This window comes from Lolium rigidum, chromosome 4, assembly GCF_022539505.1.
Source record: "Lolium rigidum isolate FL_2022 chromosome 4, APGP_CSIRO_Lrig_0.1, whole genome shotgun sequence".
Lineage (NCBI taxonomy): Eukaryota > Viridiplantae > Streptophyta > Magnoliopsida > Poales > Poaceae > Lolium > Lolium rigidum.
The window spans coordinates 76,548,289-76,565,327 of NC_061511.1; the positions used below are offsets into that span (position 1 = coordinate 76,548,289).

General features: G+C 44.9%; 2 protein-coding genes across 2 annotated transcripts; one reads left to right on the plus strand and one right to left on the minus strand.

Moving 5' to 3' along the window:
- Positions 1–5,061: 5,061 nt before the first annotated feature.
- LOC124708082 (adenine nucleotide transporter BT1, chloroplastic/mitochondrial-like) lies at positions 5,062–8,812 on the plus strand. Its single transcript, XM_047239770.1, has 4 exons — positions 5,062–5,173; positions 5,265–6,054; positions 7,682–7,843; positions 7,940–8,812. The coding sequence occupies exons 2-4, from the start codon at positions 5,467–5,469 to the stop codon at positions 8,408–8,410; spliced, it is 1,221 nt and encodes a 406-aa protein (XP_047095726.1). The 5' UTR covers positions 5,062–5,173; positions 5,265–5,466; the 3' UTR covers positions 8,411–8,812.
- Positions 8,813–9,098: 286 nt separating this feature from the next.
- Positions 9,099–16,583, minus strand: LOC124647265 (uncharacterized protein At2g34160-like). Its single transcript, XM_047187232.1, has 6 exons — positions 16,576–16,583; positions 9,901–10,066; positions 9,757–9,805; positions 9,471–9,533; positions 9,269–9,333; positions 9,099–9,200 (listed from the first exon to the last, which is right to left on the minus strand). The coding sequence occupies exons 1-6, from the start codon at positions 16,581–16,583 to the stop codon at positions 9,099–9,101; spliced, it is 453 nt and encodes a 150-aa protein (XP_047043188.1).
- Positions 16,584–17,039: the final 456 nt, after the last annotated feature.

Genomic DNA, 17,039 nt, shown 5'->3' on the forward strand with positions numbered 1-17,039 from the left:
GGTTTCATCCATTCACAGAATTGTTCTAGTGTTCTTCTTTCTTTGGTTTGTGTTTCTTATCAGGAAAAGGCATTGGTTTTTGCACCCAAGGTTCTCTCTCACTACCATGTTTATTAGCAATGAAATCTTCCTTAGTGTACTTTGTATTTTTAGTATGCTTTTCAGGTTCTTCTTCAATTTCTTCTTTTTCCGAAGCATCATTTTTATCATTACCACTTTCAGTTCCAGCATCAGAGATAGATATACTATTAGGATCTTTAGCAGGTTCAGAGGATTCTTCAACAGTTTTATGTTTCTTCTTCTTTTTCTTAGATTAGTCCTAGTATCATTAGCTCTTTGAGAATCTTGTTCAATTCTCTTTGGATGTCCCTCAGGATATAAAGGATCTTGAGTAGAAATACCACTTCTAGTTCTCATTTCGTAAGCATGTTTTTCCCTAGAAGCATTAACTAGCAAATCTTTTTACACTTTAGTGAGTTGATCAATTTGAGTTTGAACCATATGGAAATGTTTAACAAATTTTTTTAACAGCATTAAAGGTTCTTTTCACAATATCATGCAAATTATTGATAGCGCTAGAATTTTTCATTATGTAATTTTCCACTCTCTTATTAAAATTATCTTGCTAAACAATATAATTATCAAATTCATCTAAGCATTGATCAAGAGGTTTGGATTAGGAAATATCTATACTATCAAAACGTTGGAGAGAGTGTACCTCAATAGTGGAAGAACGAGAGATTGGCTTACATAATTCTTCTATATGTGGTAGATTCTTCACATCTTCAGATTTAATACCCTTCTGCTTAAGAAATTTCTTGGCTTCCGTCATCACTTTATCATTTAATTCAGTCATTACCATTTTCTTCGGTGTCGGTGTTGGCTCCAATCATCATAATTTTTGCTTATTTTGGCCAATAATTCCTCAGCTTCAGCAAGAGTTATTTCCTGAAAACACCACCAGCACAACTATCCAGGTATGTCCTAGATTCAACAGTTAGTCCATTATAGAATATATGAAGGAGTTTATTTTTAGCTAATGGATGTTCAGGTAGTGCTCTAATTAAAGAACAAAATCTTGCCCAAGATTCAGGCAATTTCTCTCCTTCTACTTGCACAAAGTCAAAGATTTTCTGCAAAGTAGCATGTTGAGCACTAGCAGGAAAATATTTCCGAAAGAAAGCATTAACCAAACCAATAGGACTATCAATAGATCCAAGAGTACCAAATTTTAGCTGCACCTTTCAGAGAGAAATAAGGGAAAATTTTAGTGACAAAGTAAGTGCGTATCTTAATATCATCAGAGAATAAACTGCTCAAAGTAGAGGGTTCATTCATATGTTTCATAGCACTATCATTTTTAGTACCACATAAAGGTTCTTTCTCAACATTAGATATGTAAGACAAATCCAGAGAGAAATCATAATCCTTATCTCTAATATTTATGGGAGATGTGGCAAACTTAGAATCAGGAGGCAGTTTATATCTAACAACTCGTCTTGCAGAAGACTTTTAATAGCATTTGCATCTCTAGTAGCATGACATTCTTCAATGAAGTCATCATCAAGTTCAATATAAGTTTCATCAAGATCATAACTAGGATCCTCCCTAGCTTCAGGTGAACTAAGAAGTGTTATAGTATTTTCAACATTTTCAATTTGTTTAGCTCTAGCAATTTTAGTATCTAGGAAAGGACCTAATGAACCACTCTTATAAAGCATAGTAGAAGCATCATCAAAATCATCAGGAGCACTTTCAGATTCAGCAGAAGTAGCAGTATGTGTAGCATGTGGATGTGGCGGAGTAAGAAGCTTACTCATAACAGATAGCGAATCAAGAGCAACAGAGGTGTTCAGAGTGGTACCTCCTCTTGTAGTGGATGGCAATATAGGGAACTTCGATTCAGAAGCTTTCCCCATAATAAATAAATTGCAGCAAACAATATCACCTTCAAGTGGGCTTATAAATAAAACTATGCTCCCCGACAACAGCGCCAGAAAATAGTCTTGATGACCCACAACTATAGGGGATCGCAACAGTCTTCGAGGGAAGTAAAACCCAAATTTATTGATTCGACACAAGGGGAACCAAAGAATATTTATAAGCTTTAACAGTTGAGTTGTCAATTCATCTGCACCTGGAAATAGACTTGCTCGTAACATTTTATCAGTAGTAACAGTTTTATAGCAGTGGTAGTAGTGAAGTAACAGAAGTAATGAAATAAAAATAGTAGTAGCTATGATTGCAGTAGACAACATGATTAAAATACTGTAGGCACAGGGATGGATGAACGGGCACTGCATGAATAAGATAGTTCATATAATAAGCAAGATGTGGGCATTGGAAGTAATAATTGAGCGGGTGGAGGAGGCGAATGACATTTGTGGGCTTGTGGAAGAGGATGAGGAGGCCGACGGTGTCGGAGATGTGGCAGTGATTGGAGAGCACCGGGAGGTGGACGCCGAGAGAGGCCGCAATGGCGAGGTTGAGGAGGCGGCGTTGGGGCTCGTCGTCGGGGGCGATGGAGAGCACCATCCAGTTGCGGGGGCGGAAGCGGCTGTGCAGTAGGTCTGCTTTGCACACAACACGGAAGCAGAGATACTCTGCCACGTCGAGGGAGAGCAGCCAACAGGAGATCTCCTCGACGAGGTCTGGAGGAAGCAGGTCAGCCCAGTCCCTCCATTCTGGCGGATCAACCACTTCTGTCTTTCTCCTGGATTCACGTTCACCTGATGCGCCAGGGTGAGGATGCTGAGCCTGACACAACCCGAATCGCTCGGAAAATTCGGCAAGGAGCCGCCGCCGATGCCGCGCTCATGTCATCATCCCTTCAGACCCGTCATCACTGGATGACGATCCACGAGGGGGAACGGCAAGGCTCTAGCGCAACGACAGTTGCCTCACCATCTAGGCTGAGATGGATCCAGGTATGAGGTTTTGGTGGGCGGGGTTGATTTCAAACAGGAGGAATGCAACAGGTTAGGTTTAGGACGCGAATGGCTGTGGGCTTTTTGTTGTGCGACGACAGACTAGTAATGTGGGATTTAAAAAAAATTGTACTCCGTATAAGATTTAGGGCTTGTTTAATTCAGATGAGTTTTATGGAAATTTTGTAAGAATTCTTACCACAGGAACTTTTCTATAGAGGCCATTTAGAAAAGATTGAAGTCTTAAAAATTACTATGGAATTCTTTCCTATACTATAGTATCATATGATTTCTCTGAAAGAGGTTAGACCTCTTGGGAAATTTCCTATGTGTATATGAAAACTATAACATATACTCAATCTATATATTAATTTTCTACTTTTTCTGTGGTGCAGCCAAATGACTCGTGCAACTATTCTTCCATTTTTATTTATGTAGAATTTCATATGTCAGTTCCTACATTTTTGTATTCCCGTGGTATTAAAATCATTTGAGTCAGACATGACTTTAGATCCTATGGAACTTTCCCCGATAAGCCATTCGATTCATAGCATCATATCACATTGAAATTAATCTCATTACAATCATATAATGTAAATTCCATAGCGTTAGGTTAGACTTCATAGGTAAAAGCCGACCGCTCGAAGATTATGGTTAGTCGCCGTCTCGCAAACTCTGTGAGATCAGATGAGAGAGCTGATGCATGGCTCGATTCAGGCCTTCATGTTGTTATTCAGGAGTTTGGTGATGAGCTAGATGTAACTCCTACTTAATAGAGGTCAGTTTTACCCGCAAAAGAGGTTCGACTTCATAGAAAATGCATCACCACAATCAAAGAGAAACCCCACTCCTTCGATTCATAGGCGGGTAGAAGAAGTAAATAAATATGAGACATGTAGAACTAGGGAATTAGGATGCCTATGGTGAATGAATTTTTCATGTGATCTCACCAAATAATTTTATTCTATAAAATTTTACTACAATATATCTATGATTATTTCCTATATAATATGATGCTATAAATCTTTTTTCGTGAGATCCTATTCTTGCGTTTTTTGTTCATTTAGAATTTCACATGTCATGACATGTTCTTACTTTTTTCTACTCCCGTGGTTTTCAAAATCTTTTGAATCAAACATGAATTTAGATCGTTAAGACTTAAGATCATTAAGCTCGTTAAGAATAACACGTTGAAATTATTGTTTGGATATGTTCATTATGTGCTCGTGAGCGTTCACGAGCTGCTCGTTAAGATCGTTAAGAAAATATTGGCTCACTTGTTGGTCGTGTTCTGTAGCCATTTGGGTGGCGATGAGCAGTTGGTGGGGGCCCATGGTGGTGGCGGTGATTCGACAATAACATCTCCCTAATCGCAATTTGAAGGCCAGCAGGACACCCTAAAGGGCACCGATATGCGTACCATCTTCATGTTAGGGATCCAGGTGAATTTTTTTGACATTTCGTCTAAGAGATGGTGGCGCGTCGTTGCTCTCTTGGGAGTGTCTCTAGCGGAGCTCTACTCCCCTCAAGTCTCGTTATAGTGTCGCCGATAGCAAGTTTTGGTGCTTCTAGTATTTTTTTTTTTTTGTTTATCGTTTGCTTGCTCTATAAGAGAGTTTTCTCATCGTCTTGTATCATGTGTGACTTTATTATAAAATGAGACCAAAACCTATTTTAAAATGTTATATCCGTTAAATTTGGATTACTCGGCTACCGTATCAAGCCATTGCGCTTTTATTTATGGTGGGCGTCTACCTCTATCCACATCGTCGGACCAGTACGAACCAAGGTGCACCTGACACGGCGAGTGAATTCCTTCTGTATCTTCTACAGCTGTCGAGCGGAGCAAATGTTTATATATCACATTTTTCTTTGTTGAAATATAAATTTTGGACGAGCGGAGCAAATGTTTATAAATCACATTTTTCTTTGTTGAAATATAAATTTTGGACTTAAGAAAACTTTGAGTAGGATCCTAGGAGTGGAGCGTGGCACCACCGCACCACCACCATTAATGGGCGAGCGAGTGCAGCGCCGGTCCTAGTCTTGGATGGAGGAAAAGGCGAAGTTGAAGGGAGGAAAGATACATCGCGAGAGAAAACAGCAACAACAAAAAGTGCAGTTTGTCGCTGTGCTCTGTTTTGAGTCTCTTCCCGACGGTACCGGCCGCACTCCTCTCCTTCTTCTCCACCGGCGGCGGCGGCTGCGGCGGCGGACTGGTAGCGCGAGTTAAATGCGTGTCCGAGGTAATCGCTCTCATTCCAGCTTCAGATCACGCCGTGGAGAAAGAGGTTCCGAATCTATATAATTGATTAGTTTTTCCTGCCCCCCATGCAGATTCTTTGACTGTTCTAGCGCAATCCCTGGAGTGAATTGATCTGGGAAGCCGCAACCTTTACCCGGCCCCAAGATTCCCCTCCCTTTCCGCGTCTTTCCCACGCCACGCCCGCTGAATCCCTTTGATAGCCTCTTTGGTTCTTGGAGGAGGGCCGTACCCTGCCGAGCGCATCACGGTAATCCAAGAAGACGAGCCGAGGCGATGAGCAAGAAGAGCGGCGGCGTGCGGTTGCAATGCGCCGATGCGACGGCGGCGGATTGGAGCTGCTGCTTCCTCTCCCTGCCACCCCCTGCATCGCCTGGTGACGTCGACAGCAGTGGTGGATTCGACCTGGCATGGACCCTCCACCAGTCCTTCCACCCACCTGCCGGTCTCTTCGCCAGCGTCGGCCAGAAGGTAGGGGTCGGATTCCCGGCCTCCTCCTCTACCGCCACATCGCCGGGGAATCCTGCAGACCCGTACATGAAGTACGTCTCCTCGGAGCTTGGACACCAAGTGCTGGGCGAAGGAGTGGGGTTGAGGGAGAAGGGGAAGAAGAAAGCGGTGAGGATCAAGATCAAGGTTGGGAATTCCCACCTCAAGAGGCTGATCAGCGGGGGGATTGCGGGAGCAGTGTCGAGGACAGTCGTTGCCCCTTTGGAGACGATTAGGACGCATTTGATGGTGGGGAGTAATGGGAATTCATCTGCAGAGGTGTTTGAGTCTATCATGAAGCATGAAGGATGGACCGGGTTGTTCCGCGGTAACATTGTTAATGTCATTCGAGTAGCCCCAAGCAAAGCAATTGAGGTAATGAATTTCCTCGTGGCTACCATGTTTGATTGATTATGCACCATGGTTTCCTTATTTTCGATACCAACTGTTCTATGTTGTGCTTTGTGATGTACATGCAACCCAGAAAATTGTTAACAATCATGTGGAGAATCTTTCCTGCGAATTTTCCCTTTGATTAACATGTTAACGTCTCACATTCATAACTAGGCGATACTCGTTGTCAATCAGTGTTCGTTTCTCTCCAAGTTTTGGCTTGGGGACCTATGGCCAAGTGCATATGTACTGACACAAGACCAATAGCGGCAATAGGGCGTCTTTCTTTCACTCAGCTTAGAGTTAACGAAAGTAACATAAAACTTTTCTATTATATCTCACTGAGTAGTCCAATGGCGTCTAACATTTGTTAGGCTTTCCCCGAGCTACGCTACTTTTAGCTAATCTATCGTAGTTCAGAAGAGACCTCAACCATCTATGTACTTCATCATACCATCAGACCAAAGTCTGTATGTTATATGAAATATTTTCAACATCTTATTAGGGGAAGTAACTGCCCCATGCTATCATGTGTTCTTTATCTCACTATCGTTTCCCTTTTTTTTGATAATGAACCTGTATTATGCTTTACTGATTTGTTTGTGATTTACATCCAAGCCCTGAAATTGTTAACCAAAATGTGGAGAATCTTTTTCTATGGATTTTCCCTTTGAGTAACATCCGTCAACACAGCTAGGCATTTTTTAGTGTAAATCAATGTTTGTTTCTGTCCGTTTTGGCTTGGGGCCCTTTGGCAAGCCTGCAAGCCCCTATGTGTTTAACCCAAGACCATTTGGCCGCCCTTTTCTTTTGCGCAGCTTAGCGAAAATTACTTTGGTATTAAATCTCACAGAGTAGTCCAATGCCTTATGGGCTAACTTGACCCAAACATCTATTTACAGCTTTCCTGAGCTAGAACACTTTTGACTAATCCAGCATAGTTCAGAAGTGACCTCAAGCATTAATATACTTCATCATATCAGTTCTAAATAGAAACTTCATCATATCATAAAACCACAGTGTATGCTATATGAGTTATTTTCAGCTGATTCATCTTAATATATTACTGTCCCATTTTTCCCGTAAGGGTCTTTTAAGGTCGGTATACAAGTGGCTCTTAAGATTGGGTTAACAGAGCCAGTTTGAGGCTTATATAGCAAATTCACTATAATTTACCTCTTTTTAATCATAGTCCAATTTGGCAATTAGATTTATCATTTCATGAATTTTAATGCAACAAGTATTGACTGGATGAGACCAAGGGTTTAATCGTCCATCTTGTCTGGACCATCCAAATCCAATTTAGTTACAATTCTTTATCACATTTCGACTGAGCATTAGCATTAGTTCTGTCGCGGTTCTGCACCCTTGCTTAATGCTCTGTACATAGCTTTTAACGTCTCCAATGGATAACATTACTTGATGGATTGTGCAGTTGTTTCGTATGGTTTATAGTCTTTACCTTTTCTACCTAGTTCATATACATTCGAGGGCTATATGATATCAATGGAAGTTGTGTAATGGGAGCAACATGTGCTCAGATGAATTGTTGCACATACATTGAAGTATCTTAATGCTTGTTTTGACCTTTTCTTTCCTATTGTTGCAGCTTTTTGCCTTTGATACAGCTAACAAGTTCTTAACCCCAAAATCTGGGGAAAAGCAGAAGATCCCGGTCCCTCCATCACTAGTGGCAGGGGCATTTGCTGGTTTCAGCTCAACCCTGTGTACATACCCTCTGGAACTAATTAAGACTCGATTAACTATACAGGTTAGTGTTATCCCACAAGAGTTGTCTTGATGCTAGAAAGTATTAGAGATCTATGACCTTAGATATAACACATGAATGCATATGACAATTGTGCAGAGAGGTGTGTATGATAACTTCCTCCATGCCTTTGTCAAAATCATCCGTGAAGAAGGCCCCACTGAGCTGTACAGAGGCTTAACCCCAAGTCTAATTGGAGTGGTGCCGTATGCCGCAACCAACTACTTCGCTTATGATACCCTCAAGAAGGCGTACAAGAAGATCTTCAAGACTAATGAAATCGGAAATGTTCCTACCCTGCTTATTGGGTCTGCTGCAGGAGCTATCTCAAGCACCGCCACGTTCCCTCTTGAGGTTGCCCGCAAGCAAATGCAAGTCGGAGCAGTTGGCGGCAGGAAGGTTTACAAGAGCATGCTTCATGCTCTCCTGACAATTCTTGAGGATGAAGGTGCTGGGGGCCTCTATAGAGGACTGGGACCGAGTTGCATGAAGCTAGTTCCTGCTGCTGGGATTTCGTTTATGTGCTATGAAGCTTGCAAGAAGATACTGATTGAGGAAGCCGATGAGTGAAGTCCATAGTTTACTACAGTGCCAAAAATGTGGTACTCATCATATGTTGGACCGGAGCCGTGGTATGCCTGCCCCTGCTTATCCTCACCAGAACTCGGTTTCACCACTCTGGCAGCGGGGCTTCTTTTGGTCATCGAATCAAGACATGACCAAGCTTAATAACTGTAGCTACAGGATTTCAGACCTTTTCTGTACTGTACGCTTGATCTGAAGAAAAGTTACCAATGTTGCCAGTTTTGCTTTTCGATATTACATGTGTTGAGATGTCTTTTCAGAAACTGATTGTGAGGTATGAAATCATCGAAAAATACCCATGAGCAATCATAATTCACAAGGAGTGAAGCTCTTTGTAGCAAGCATGTGTCTTGCAGATTTATCTGATTCAGTTCAGTGTGTTCTTTGATTTTGATTCTGCCGCTATCTCACAAGGTGACATAAACGATTGAAAATAACGTTCTCAATTATGTCAGCAATTGTACAGCTCTCAATTACTACCAAAATAGCAAAAGCTGCCTTACATATATCCAATAATCCAAATATATGTTTCATTGATTAAATTCTACTACTACTAATGTTGACATTGGTAGATAAATGAACACCGTAAACACATTCCATCCTCAGGCAGCACCCAAGTTAACCAAGCCTAACAAAAGAAAAATAAAGCCAGTCCTATGTCTATGGTAACATCTTAGTTCTGCTCGTCGCCATCGACCACGCCTACGGCTGCTTCTGCCGCAGCTGTGGCCATCAACTCGTCGAAGTTCTCGCTCTTTGCCAGCACTATCTCAATCTGCAGAAAAGTTCAGAGTAAATACTTTACAGAGAACAATGTCAGAGTATGGATTATTGCGAACAAACCTTAGCCTTCTGGATTGGTCGCCCTCTCATCTCATCCTTGATTTCCACAGTAGATGTCCTGATCTCTGCAAGTATTCAGAGGCAACAGGTTAGAAAAGGCGTGTACCTTAAAAACCAAATAAGGCAGGATCTCAATATAATAAATATCATCATCATCGGTACGATCGAGTATATATTCTTGGGTGAAGGATTGGGTCCTTACTTGTTTCGACGGCGAAACCGTTGTTCTTCAGAATTTCTGTTACTGTCACAACAGTTGCTATGGCTGCAAGTACATTAACAATGATGTCAGCGATCCAGAAAACAGATGAAACTATATCAACCGTTGGATATTTCAAATTTCAGAGTCAATCTAAATCATGCAACGCGGAATTAACAGCGCCACAATGGTGCTCCGACATAATTGCAATTTTCTAGATTTGCATGTCAATTATTGAACCAAGAACGTGGATATATATTTTCGTGTAAACTATGTATGGAGTACGTACCCATGCCGAGGGCGGAGAGCTCGACCTCGCCGTGCTGCTGCATGTACCTCTGCACGCAGACGCAAAGGGTGAATAAGAATCGGCACCAATCGAAACCCGGAGGCAATGGATGGATCGATCGACGACGCGCGGATAAACAAATACCTTGGCGAGGTTGACGTAGAAGAAGAGCGGTTTCTTGGTGTTGGACACCTGAATCCGGTTGCTGCTAGCCCCGACGCCGTTGGTGCCGGCCCTTGTTCTCTGCGCGGCGTCGCCGCCTGCCTCCGCCGCGTTGCCGGACATGGTGACGATGACGATGCTGCTGCTGCTAAAAAAATCGAACGGTGATGCGGCGGTTGCTCTCGTGCGTTTGGGTGGATTCGAGGCTCGTTCGTGGCTTCCTTGAGGTCGGAGGGTGGTGGTATTAATGGCGGTGTCTGGGACGATCGGATGAGAAGACGAGTCGGATCGGGACTCGGGAGCGGGTCGTACGACGAGCGGGTGCCCTTCTCCTGCTCGAGTAGTTTCCAGCTGTTGGGTTCCTATTCGGGTTGAACACGAGAGCACTTCCGGCCTGTGGGCTGTCTGCCGCAATCTGTGGCGGGCCGTCCCCAGGCTCACTTCGCAAAAAAAAAGAAACTTCCCGACGATACTTAGTTTTGCACCAACATTCCTGGATAAAATAGCAAAAAAGTAAGAAAAGAAAATTCAGAAATAAAAACAACCAAGAATCAAAATATTAAAAACCATACATTATCCGCTTCGAAATTGGCCTCGAATCCGTTTTAAGGTGTCAATATCCGGTTTTAAATAATCCGGCGGATAAGGATATCCGATTTTGAAATGGTGCTCCGGATACGGTATAGGAAATGGTATAGCAAATAACATGCGGATATGGATTATCTGATATTTTATTAGAATAATATAAATGTTTTAAACCGGATAATCTGATTTTTGAGTCAAAAGCCAAGGCCAATTCACAAGGTTAATAGTTATTGAGTTTCCAAATTCATTGGCGAGCATGTTTAGCTCAAAATTCTATCAATTCTTAAGTTTTAACGTAAATTGTGTCTCTTTTTTCATAACTAAACAAGACTAAAAGTTTAAATCACTCTTAAGATTTGCAAAAACTATTATTATCTACCGATGAAAGCATATATCCGACTATGTTTGTTTCTGGATCGAGTCCGCCCCATTTCCAATTCGAATCCGTAGTTCGGTATATCTGCTCTGATCCGCATCCGAGAAAAATATATGGTAAAAGATATGGTACGAGTAAATCCGATCCGTTTACGCCCCTACATAGCAACCTATCTTAACCATCTGGCCTACAGCTTGGTTTGCATTAGATTATAGGGTCAAACGGTAGGAGATTTCCCAGTGCAATTTTTATTAATATAAGGAATATCTACAAAGTTACAAATGTACAAGGATTAAAAAAGATAAGAAACGACAATTGTTGCATCTGAAATCACATGTTGAACTCTCGGCATGTTTTTTTTCCTAATCCTGTTTTTTATACAATATAATTCATGCAGAAGGATGGTTAGCTAGCTATCCTTGTACGGGTCGCAGAACCACCTCCCGGGTCGCCTCTCCGGTGGCTCCGGAGGCCTCCCCGCCGCCGCCGGACCAAAAAACCACCTCACCGCCGCCCTGTTCACCCGTTTTGTGCCTCTCTACCTCTTAGCCTTTTTTCGCCTCGTTTTGTGCCCGGTGTTTTCTGCCGTCGTCGCTGGGTACGATCCGATCTTTCCGCGTATTCGCCATATCTCGTGAATCCACCGTGGGGCTTCGTCCCTGGAGTCGCCGTCCCATTGGTGCCGTCCTCCAATGTGGCCTCGTGACTAGCATGTCGTGGTTGCGCTGCGCCCCTGGCTGGGACTGGTCGAGCGTGACCAAGGCAGGTCATCAAGGCTAAGGTGCGTCGCTCCAGCAGCAATCCATGATTTGGACGGGGCAGGCCATGTATTGGCTCTCTGGCCGTCTTGATCGACTGCATCTACGGCCTACGTAGTACATCGGATGTCGATGCAACGTCTCAAGGTGAACCGACGAGGCAGTCACCTGCAGATTGAGTGCTTTGGGTGTCTGATGTGAGGAAGCAGCCTAAACATTTGCTGCATGCTAGTCACTAATATCAGGTGAGGGTCTGAGCTTTGATGCTGCTGGATTGGCCTTTCTGGATTTTGGTGGCATCCCATGACCTGAACCGGTGATCTGTGTGACTACGGCAAGCCATGCTTGATGTTTCTCGGCAGCATCATGGGCATGGTAATCACTGTTTGGTGATATCCGCGTCAACAAAATGCGCATGAACTGCTATTTCAAGTGATGGTCAATATTTTTGTTCGTCCTCGTACGGGCGTGGCAGCCTGGGTCACTATTCTACCGCCTCTCCCGGTTGGTCGGGCGGTCGCTGATGGTCGGATGCGTGGAGGCTCGGCCTGAATAAAGACGGCAGTCCTAGGGTTCCTCTCGCGCTAAGATGAAGTTATGCTTGATGCATGTCCTACTGATTTGGCTGGAGTGTCGAGTTCGGAAGGCTCCGCCGGCGAATGTAACAATGCACGTTATGTCTGGAGTTTGCTGGATCGGGTGATATTCGGTTGTGCGCACTTATACTTTTATTTCGACCATTTGGTTCTGGAGGGAGCGGCGCGAAGCTCTGTTCTGTGTTATCATCAGATGACATTCTAGTCCATGGTGAAATCAGAGCGGAGAATATCATGAAGACCGGACTGGAGTACTTGCAATGGAGGTTCGAGTCTATGTGATGTTGGGGGACTTGCTTGGTGTTCTGGGTTTTACAGCAACAGTATGCAAGTGGAGGCGGCAACATAGGTGAAGTTCAGAGTCTTACCTTTCAGGGTGAAAATCAAAGATCTGGTCTTAATTGATCGTGTCTGACAATGTCCTTGTTGAAGGCATTGTTTTGAGAGCGGGGACTATCTTCAGGGTGAAAACCTAAGATCTTTTAATCGGGCGACGGCGACGCTTGTGCAATGTTCCCCTCTTGGAGGCGTCGCTTTTGGAGAGTCTGGAGTTCAGGTGTTGTTTTGGTGGTGAATGTATTGTTGCTGCTAGGGCTGGAATATCGTAGCGGGACTTTTTTATTTCTTAGTATTCTTTTTCCTTTTTTTGGTTGTGTACATCTACACTACCATTATGGTATTGCATTGTTGCAGAGGCTAGGTGGTATCTCTCGATATTAATATATTCTCTTTATCGAAAAAAATAATTCATGCATATAGATTTATTTCCATCATTTGAAAGATGGCCTTCGATCCTTAAAGATTTTGTTGTTTCTGGTGATCCAAATTTCCCGAGAGGCTAGAACAATAATTTCCATGTAGAAAGGAACATTTAGCTTCTCTGTTCTTTACTCCTTTGCGGACAAAGTCCCAACATTGAGATGCATTATTTTGCATTCATGACCTCCGTAGCTTCCCGGTAGTTATCATTCTGGTCAATTGTCACCATCCTTCCCTATGATTTCCCTCCCTATATGATTTTAGTGTTCAGTTCATATATGTGTACTCTAGCTGTCCATCATTTGCAAACAGCTCGTTCTTAAGAAAACCTCACAAGATAATTGTTGCCTTTGAGATTGCTAACCACGTTTGCCACGCGGTCTCACTAGATGGTTGTGAGGATTACGTAAAATGAGATATTATATCTGCACATCACGATAGGAGATCGTATATGAAAAATAAGTTTATTGTGCGGGTGCATAAAGAATTTGAACTATGAACTATTCGCATAGAAGATACTCCTATGATCATAGACCCCTTTTCGTTGTTTCCTAACAATGTCCACGGGAAACAGGTGCACCACCTTTGAATATTCCAGATTTCCAGCTATGAACTATACCATAAAATGACATTAAATAATAGAGGAACATAAAGAAGATCACCCGGGATATTAGCAACGCGTTGTCGTTTCTTATTCTTCAAACTGGGTTCGATGCTCGGTAGGCTGTGACGCATCAGCTTGAGAATGGATACAAGCGCGCCCAACGTTTCAATCTGATGTTGTCCATAGCACTCCACGGCTCCCTCGTAGTTATCATCCTGGTCACCATCTTTCCCTTTCCTTAATTTAACTGAGCTTTGTTCCATCTGATTCTGGTGTTGAGTGTGGCTTTCGTCTTCGGTCATATGCACCAATCAACTGCACCTGCAGAAAAGACCAAATTTATATTAGAAAATAATTAAATAACGCGCAACTTGGACATATGCAAATGTGGCGTTTCGACTTTGCTGCTGAACCATCTAAAACTATCACTTCCTATTGTCGGAGGGTGCAGCACTACAAACAACGTACCACATCGAGAAAGATAATCCTCAAATTAATTAGAGTAGATAACGAGGAACATGCCATATATGTTGCCATCCCCTTTTTTCATCTTCTAAATTGACGGCCCAAATTATCCCCCCGTACTCTAATGGTGTTAAGTGGCCTTTGTGCTAAGCAAGGAGCATGCTTAGGTTACTTTTAGACCACTTGACAGCGAGTTAATTGAACTTGCCTGCTGATCAAGTGATACTATATACTCACATGAATAGTCGACTCTTTACCGGTGGGAAAACTACATCGGGATGGTACACAGTAAGAGACAGAAACATCAGTAAAAGTTAGGTAACTAACATTAATCTTATTCTTTTTTTGCTTCTAGTGGTGATACCTAACTCAATCACGCATTCATGCATCCAATCCAATACATGTGCAGCTAGCTAGGTGTCCTCCAGCTCAATCAACAAATACCAGTTGTTTTTGTATGCTCAGTGGTTTTATCAACATGTTGATCAGTCGGCAGGCCACATTTTGACATGATGTGAAGTAAAGTTGAGTTGAGACTGGACTTAATGATCAGGGATGCACATGCTTTGTTAGGTTCCACTTATACGTGTCTCCTGTTGTCATGGCGTGTGAGGCAGGAATCGACATGGGCGGCATATTTTTCTGGCATCCTTTGTGTCTTAGGGCATCTCCAACCGCGCGACCCAAACCGCGCCCGCGCATCCGTTTGGGTCGAGCCGGACAAAAACGCGGCCCAGCGCGGGGACGCACCGCAAAAGCGGACGGCCGCGGCGTCCGGAACGACGCAAACCCGGCCCAAATCTGGGCTAGGTTTGCGTGGCCGCGGATGGCACGCGCCGTCCGCTCGCGTCCGCCCGCTGGTCGCCTCGTCTCCCTTGGGCCCACTCGTCGGTGACCAGGGAGACTATTAAATGGGGACTGGAGGGGATCTGGCCCTCCACTCCAGTCCCCACTCCACTCCCCGAGCAAAAACCGCTGCCATGGCCCCGAAGCGACGGTTCGCTCCCGGAGCGAATGACGACGAGGCCAGCAGCAGTCGGCGTCGGCCGCCGGCGCTGCGGGCCGGAGGGAACCGCGGCGGCCTCCACATCGGAGAGGCCGCCCGCGGTGGTGCGGCATTGCCGCAACCGCCACCTCTCCTCATCGAGCCCAAGCCGGAGTCCTCGGAGGAGGACCCGGACCTCCGCGCCGCCCTGATCATCTCGGCGGCGGAGGAGGAGGCGAAATGGCCGCAGCTCCATGCGGCCATTCGCACCTCCGAAATGGAGGAGGCGGCGCGGCGGGAGGTGGAGGAGGCGGAGGACTGGGAGCTCTACGCCCAGGCCCTCCAGGCGCGACGGGAGGAGGAGGAGGAGGCGGCGCGGCGGGAGGAGGCCAGGCGCCGCGCCGACGAGGCCCGCCGCCAGGAGCAGCGGCGGCAGGAGGACGAGCGGCGGCGCCGGGAGGCCGGGCGCCGCGCCCGGCGGAGAGACAGCAGCGCCTCGGGGAGGAGGCGCCGCTCCGTGCGCCGGCACGGCGCCGGGTGGCTCCGGACCCCCACTCGCCGTGGGAGGAGGCCCTGTGATCTCCGTGGCCGGAGTCCCCGGCGCGCTCCAGCCACGACAGCGCGTCGCCGCCCGGGGTGGACGACGACGACGTCGCCGACGACGCCCACAGGGGCTAGGCGGCGCACCGGCGGCCACCGCGCCGCCGACCAAACCCTAATAGAGGGTTTTTAGTATAGGTTTAAATTTAAAAGCCCATATAGGGGCTTCTTTTGTTAGTTATTTGCCCAAAATAGGGCTATATACTAAATTTGCCCAAAATAGGGCATATGTTTTAATCAAATTTCGTTTAAATTTGCCTCTTTTTTTGTTTTCATTTTTCTCCGGTTTATGCGATGCGTCCGCGCGTTGGGCGCAGCGCGCGACCCAAACGGACACGCGGACGCGGGCAGCTGTCCGCGTGTCCGGGCGGCGACCCAAACAGCCCAAAACGAACGGCCCAGCGCGTCCGTTTGGATCGCCCGGTTGGAGATACCCTTAAAGCATCACGGGCGGGGATGCCATTGATGGAGTGGTGGCGCGTAAGGTCTCGTTTCATGCTAGAGTATTTGTGTGTATTAGGGAGTGTTTCGCGGAGAGTTTTTGGTGAAAATATACCCTAACACGGTTATTTCCATCACAAATTCAGACGGGTACGCTGCTGCTCCAGACCGTCCCAGAAGCTCGCCTCGCGCTGCCCGGGGCGCCCGTGAGGTCTCCCTCTGCTGCTCACCGGAGTGTTGCCATGAGGGTCTAGAAGTAGTTAGATTTTTCATCCCACGGTCTTCTTTCAGGTCTTCTTTCAGTTTAATACTCTCACAGGGTTAGAAGGTTGGACATGTATAAGTTTGAACAAAGAGAGACTTAAGAAAAGAGAGTCAACTACGGAAATTCGTCTTGGCTCCCGGGAGCATTTGCTCCCGGATTTTTGGGGAGCAAATTTTGTTTTTTAAAACTTTTCAAAAAATTCCGCAAAACCTCATGCACGTACCTGACCATGGCACGCACTACCTTGTAAAATTTCGCTGCGAAATATCACCGTATGCGTCCTGAGCAAAAATGACAAATTTCCAGATCTGAGATTCAAATTTTTGGATCTCATTTCATGTCAGAAATTTGTCATTTTTGTCCAGGGCGCATACGATGACATTTTGCAACGACATTTTACACGTTGGTGCGTGCCATGATCAGGTACGTGCATGATTTGTTTTCGGAATTTTTTGACAAGTTTTCAATTTGTTCTGATTTTTTGAAAAAACCGTGCTCCCGGGAGCCAAATCACCACTCTCAGTTAACTATTACAAGATAGCTAGTACTTATACAAATTTGAGTTTACTTCTACCGAGGTCTTCCTAAGTCAGAAACCTATAGTTAACACAATTCTCTGATATCATTTGTAGTGACTTCACCCGATAGGGTGCAGTTCCCTGTGCATTACTATCCCCTGAATTGAGT